Source organism: Psittacula echo, assembly GCF_963264785.1.
Source record: "Psittacula echo genome assembly, chromosome: 10".
NCBI classification, from domain to species: domain Eukaryota; kingdom Metazoa; phylum Chordata; class Aves; order Psittaciformes; family Psittacidae; genus Psittacula; species Psittacula echo.
Genome location: NC_137741.1, coordinates 11,627,944 through 11,634,388, shown reverse-complemented (window position 1 = coordinate 11,634,388; position 6,445 = coordinate 11,627,944). Strand labels below are relative to the sequence as shown.

At 44.2% G+C, this 6,445-nt stretch overlaps 1 protein-coding gene across 3 annotated transcripts in view; it reads left to right on the top strand.

Moving 5' to 3' along the window:
* Window positions 1–4,862: 4,862 nt before the first annotated feature.
* SECISBP2L (SECIS binding protein 2 like) overlaps window positions 4,863–6,445 on the top strand; it is a 30,938-nt gene continuing 29,355 nt past the window's right edge. Inside the window, exon 1 of one of the 3 annotated variants that reach the window (XM_080625943.1) lies at window positions 4,863–5,580. In XM_080625943.1, the coding sequence (XP_080482069.1) occupies window positions 5,563–5,580 (18 nt within the window). In that variant the 5' untranslated portion in view covers window positions 4,863–5,562. Of the gene's footprint in view, window positions 5,663–6,445 lie in introns of all 3 variants that reach the window. The other 2 variants (XM_080625945.1, XM_080625944.1) reach the window with 2 other exon arrangements.

The following is a 6,445-nucleotide window of genomic DNA, read 5'->3' as shown; positions in this document are numbered from 1 at the left end:
TTTTCTTCTAAAGGAGGGGAAAAAAAGAACTGTGCATAAACTTAGTATCACCTAAAAAAAGAGTCTAGACTGTCTGTTGTAACTGATATAACCTTTCCCATCCCAGCTGTGTCTGTTCAGGAGGCATGTTGGGTTTTTGAAGAAGGAAATAGAAATAGTGCAGTAAATCTTGTCCTATCCATCTAGTTCCCTTGTTTTATCTTTTTGTTGTGAAGGACTAATTGTAGTAGGACTAGTCCAACTAGTGAAGGTATAAATTTCAATAGTGAGGGCTAACACTGTGTTTTTTGACTGAAAAAGTATCAGTCTACCTCTAAGAAGTTGTGTGTTTTGGCATACTTTAGTTCTTACTCATGCATATAGTGCCTTAGCATCTGTGCTCTAGGCAAATAATGAAGATTTATATAATCCCTAAGGGATTCTACCCCTTTTCTGTGTTCTCATGATTCTTAACCTGTAAGATGAGAATTCTCTGCAGGGAAATACACAGGAGCTGTGTTGTCATACAACTGCAGCATAAACTGCTAATAGTTGCTTTAGCCCACTTAGTCCATGGTAGATGTGGCTCTAGTGTCATGTCTACCTCCTCAGGAAAAGTGAACAAGCAGTTGAAGGAAGAGGGCGACTCAGTTTGTTTTCAAATAACATTATTGCACTGCAGGTTGTTCCAGGAGTGCTGAGCAGCCTCACTGCATTCTCCAGTCTCAGTTCCAGTCATTAAATTTCTGCAATTGTCATAGTTGTCAATAGTTGTCAGAGCCACACTTTTCACAACTTTGATGTTTTTGTATACCTTTTGTTGCTATTCGTACAAGACAAACTGGCACTTTAGCTAGTACCAGTAACAGTGTTTGCAAATAAGCATTTTAATGGCTGTTATAATCTTACGAAAGATTACAATAGTGATTAAGCTGTGTATATATAAACCCCTCTTTTAAGTTTCTGGCAGCTTATGCATTAAAACTGAACATCATTGCAAATGAAATCTGAGAGGATGTGTGTGCTGTGTCTGCATGCATTTTACATTTGTTTTAGTAGTAGTATTTATCAAACATACTTTGGAAGAATGTATTTTTTACTCATCTCAAAGTCCTTCTCTAATGGATTGGATCTGAAACTGCGGTGTAGTGAGGATTTAATTTTCATTTTAAGTAGGCTTAAAAATATATTAAGCAAAAAGAAAACAGAATAAAGGCAACACAGCTGAAATGCACCTGGCAGAATAATATAATGAAGGTATTTGAATTGTAGTCTGTAAATAAACACTGGTTTTTGTAATTACTAAGAAATTGTCAGCTGTAAAACATGTCTGTATTTGAAGATTGTATTTTCACTTTTTTTTTTTTGAGAGGTGGTGAATTAATTTGCTTGAGCAGGAACTGCATAAATATGGATTAAGAGTAAAATGACATCATTCTGGACAGTACCCCTTTGCCTTCTTGAAAATACAGCAGTCATTTGAACTAAATTTTCATATAGAGATGTTAATACAGACTTAAAAAATGAAAGTTTAGCTGTTACTTTATTATTTTCAAAGTGCTAAAAATACATTTTAGAACCAGATTAGAGAACTAGGTACACTACTACATTATAGCTAGTCATAAAGTGTTAATTAAGATATTGACAGAAAGGATTATTGCTGCCATAAATGCTTCTAAAGCTGTGGAAAGGTAGATTGCAAACTGCATCTGTATTATAACTGCATATTTAGCACTATATTTCAGATGTAATGACTGTAAGCGTTAGAGCAAGCGTAAAGGTTAATCTCTTTCTGGCAGTATTACAAGGAGTTGCAAGGCAGGATCTGTCCTGGTTGGCTCCACTGCCTCTTTGCAGCTGCTCTCAGTGGGAGTGCTGGGCTCACTCTGGCTGCCGCCAGGTAGTAATCTCATGTTGCTATCAGAGTCGTGATTCTCAGCTTCACGTACTGGTTCGCAGCTTACCTTCCCACTTTGGTTATGTTCTCCGTGGCATCTGCCCTTAACTGCCTCTGCAGGATGCTACGTTTATCACAGATACAGATGTTATTTGCTAAGACATACTTTGCTTTCTGTACTGGTCTTTTTCTATAATTAGGCTGAAGATTTTAGTCCCAGTCCAGTAAAGCAGTCATTTTGGAGTCAGCTTCATTCTTGCTTCCTCTTCCACTTGCTCCCTGTGGCACCTCCAAACCTGCCAGTGCTGTTGCAGTGCTCGTTTGTGGAGCTCAGTCTCAGCCTGCTTAGACCTCGGGGTGGAGGGGGTGTTACTGAGCAACCCTTATTTCATACTTCCATGCCAGTGCGATTAAGCTTATACGTATGTTCAGCTTTCAGTATAAGAAGCTGCCTTGATTTCAGTGAGACATGCTTAATTACGTCCTTGTGTGTTTTGCAGGACTTCATACCTAGTAGATGTAAATAGAGCCAGTGTAAGTAGAGAGCGAGTAGCCATGCATATGCTGTTAGATTTCCTTGTAATCCTGTGATTTTAATTCTGAATACAGTCATTACCAAGTGCCTTTTCATACTGAGAAATTTTGGTTTAGACCCCATTTTTTAAGTTTTGTGTTGACCTAGATTTAATTTTTCATTTGGTCGGTGTCCACCATTGTACTTGGGAAGGATATCTCCACTATCCAGCAGATGTAACAACTTATTAGCAGAATTGCAGTTAGCATCCACTGGGTTGGAACATAATTTTTGCTTCCAGACTATTCACTTACTTACTCCATGTTGCAATAAAAAAGTAGCAGTAATTGTTATAAACTGCCAGATTTGAGAACTGGACCCTTAGGAATGAATATTCAAAACCAGCTACTGCAGTTACCAGTGTGTTTAAACTGAACAGGGTTTTAAAACTTTTTTTTATGGCTTCCTTAAGGACTGTAACATTGTTCTCTTACACAACACTGGATCAAGAGCGATGTAACCAGATACCCTGACATAGTTGTGATAGCTGTGGACAGAGGATTTAACATAACTGGTTCTGAGTGCTTTGGTATGCTTCTCTGTACACTGATAACACAGAGTTAAATTTTATGGGAGACTTGAGTTCTTTTCACCCAAGTGGCCACTCAGGTCACCCAGTATGACTTTCTGTATTACATATATTGTAGATTTATGTAGATCCGATGTCTATTTAATCACTGCCCAATTTAGATCTTAGAAGCTCTTGTTATTGTTGGTTAAGTATGCATAACAGCCCTTCCAAGTGTGACCTTTCTGTTGGTATGTATCTTGGGAACAAAAGAAGGATTTCATAATGAAAAGCCTTGCCATAATGAGTCATTATTTTTTAAAAATACAGCAGCTATCTTAAGCAAATGTCATAATATATATTCTGTGGTCAGCACCAATTTGGACAAATTAAGCTGCATTCCACACTAAAATTCTGGTGTGCTAATACAAGAATACATTGTTCTAGTTGTTTCAGTGGGATTTTTTCACTGTTTTCTGTCCAGTTAGGCAAGTTCTCCCACATTACTTGGGAGAGGAAAATTGACTAGGTTTTAAAGGAGTCAACCTAATTTTGCACAAAAAAGCAATACACATTCAACTATTGGGAATAAAATACATTTCACTCAGTAGAGATTTGTTGTTTGATTTGCAAAGATTAAGTTTAGGTGGCTTATTTTATGTTTCATCATGATATATCTGTAGATTCACATCTATTTAAGTTCATCAGTTACTGATGAAATGCTGTTCCATTGCATCAGCTGAAAACTCTTGATAGCACCAGCTTAATCCTCAGTTTTATTTTTGTGACTTGTGTTGAAATAACAAATGTCATTGTGTAAAAGCCCCTGGGAACATAACATCATAACTTCAAATTAATCTGCGTTACTACCTTGAAATGGCTTCCTAGGGTTATGAACACTTGTGTTGGTTCTGCTTACCATTTAATCTTGTCAAGTGCTGGGATATAGAAGTGCATATCAAGTGTACAACTGCTGCAGCTTCTCCCATTAAGATGAGGTTTTCCTATCAATTAGGGTACAGCAGCAGCCAGTCTGTTTTCTCCACTTGTAGTAGAACATTGTACTCACTGAAGTTACTAGAAATCCTTTGGGATTACAACTTCACCCTCTCCTTTTCCCCTGTGATCCAGGGGACCTATGATTTTGTTGGCTGCAAGCCCATGAAAGCTTAAGGCACAGAATGCAAGTAATGTTGTAGACATGGAGGCAAAAGTTACACTTGGATGGTGATCCTCCCACTGTGGACAGTATAGCAGACGAGGCACTGAGTCTCATCTCACAAGATGAGAACTTGCTGTGCAATGTAATAGCCATCTTCATAATACCATATGTTACATATGAAGTTACGATGGTGAAGATCAACTCTTAAGAAAATACTAAGGGATTATGATGATTAATCCAAGAAACAATTTTTTTAGAAAACACAAACTGTTACACAGCATAATGAAAATAAATAGGGAAAGATTAAATAATTATACAGGTTAAATCTAGGAAGCTCTGGCAAAATTGCTCTGTAGAGATGTTTTAGGTGGTTTTATTGCCATCAAATTCAGGTACAGGTTTGCTTTTTCCCTTTCCATGTATTCTTCACAAGAACCTCCATCAAGAAGCAGCTTGCTTCTTGCATTTACATATTTTATAAATGCGCTTCACCTGGAAGTGCTAAAGAGTCTGCTCCAGAATGTCCTTTGCGTGTCTTTTACAGAGGTAGTCTAGTTCTACTTTTTTGTATCTTTGCCACGATTTAGTAATGTTCATATAGCATGATGTCCATTAATCCCAAGGCAATAGACATTAACTTAATGAAGGTAGGAACGTAACACAGTGGATGTGTGTATGGGAGGACTGTTGTTAGCACTGGCTGTACTGACCAGGCTCAGTGGTGAACGTGGTTTCATGGTCTGTGCTGGCATTACAGTGACTAAACACAAGTTAGAACCAAAACAGCAATGAAAGAGGCATGAGCTGTGCTGGTGCTACGTCCCTCCCGTGCTGGTGGCGGCATGAACCGGGCCCTCTCCGGGACCCGCTCACAGCCCCGCCTGCCCCCGAGGCGCTTCTGACTCAGTTTTAGGTTTCTGCCTCTAAATGAACCACGGGCTTTTTCACTTTCCCTTCGATGTTCCAGATAATTTCCAGGACGCCGCCGGCCCGAGGCTCCCCTGACACCGCCCCTGAGCACAGGGCCCCGCGACGCACCTGCCGCAGACTGCGGTGCCGCGTACGCTTCGGGCGGAAGGGACAGGCCCGATCCCCCTCTGTACCTCCGCAGCTCTCTCTAACGTTTAAGCCAGCGCCTCGCTTTTTCTCGGGAGCCCGAACCCGCCGAGAAGAGGGCACCTACCACAACCCCCTGCCAGCGCCGGGGTAAATGCGCTCCGCGCCGCTTGGGCCCGCCCGGCCTCCGTCCCTGTGGCTCCCGCCCCCCCCGCCCCGCCCCCAGCTGTGGCGTCGCCGGGCTCGGTTTCCGTGATAGCCGCGAGTGGGGCCAGCGCCGCGCTGGGTGTGTGCGGCAACGCGGCGGGGGAAACGGGCGCCATGGCGGGGGCGTCTCGGGCTCTCCGCTGTCCTTATTAGAGCCGCCGCCCAGCCCAGCTGGAGCCATGGACAAAGCGGACAAGGTGTGAGGGGCGGGTTCGGCGCTGAGGAGACCGTAAACAGCTGCGGTGGCGGGAGGGGGCAAGCTACGCCCCCAGCTCCGTGGTGAGGGCGGGGGGCGAGCGGCCGGGCGGGGGACGGAGGGGACCGCTGGAGCGGCGGCCGGGCTCTGTCAGACCCGCAGCTGTCAGGCCTGGCCCGTCGGGCACTGGCTGAGCGGAGGAGTAGGGCGCGGCTCGCGGCCTGCCGGGGCCGGCGTTGTTGCGAGGGGTGCGACGGGGGCCTGCCGCGCCGGGGTGGGGGCTGACATACCTCCCCGCCGAAGAAGGGCTCCTCTGCGGCTTCACACGGGGCGTCGTCCAGGCTGCGCACCGGAGCTTGGCGTGTCGTGTTGGGTCGGTGGCGCGGCCGGTGGTGCCGGTCGGGAGCGCCCGGCCTGGGCGCTGCCCGCCCGCGAGAGGTGTCCGGCCGGGTAGGGGCTGCCGGGGTGGGTTGTGGAGCGTGCGGCGCCCGTCGGTGCTTGCGAAGGGGTGTGTGGGTCTGACTTGGCCTGTACCGTTCTTGTTTCTGCAGGCTTTGTTTCAAGCTTAGGCAATAATTGCATTTAGTGAAATCTGATTTAAACTTGCCTGGTCACTAGAGGAGACTTTTACGGGCTTTTTGAGAACTTTGCAACATGAGAGATGTGTCACTCTCGTTGAGATACTGCAATACTAGGTTCAGGCTGAAATTCTCAGTGTTGGGAAGTAGCTGTTGGTCACAGCTGGTTAGCTGAGAAGGAAGGAGTTGGGTATAACTCATTAATCCTACAAGTTACTATTTTTTCCCCCTCGATGTTTAACTTGGCTTTGTCAGGGTAGTCTGTTTGAGTTGTTTTCAAGACTTGTC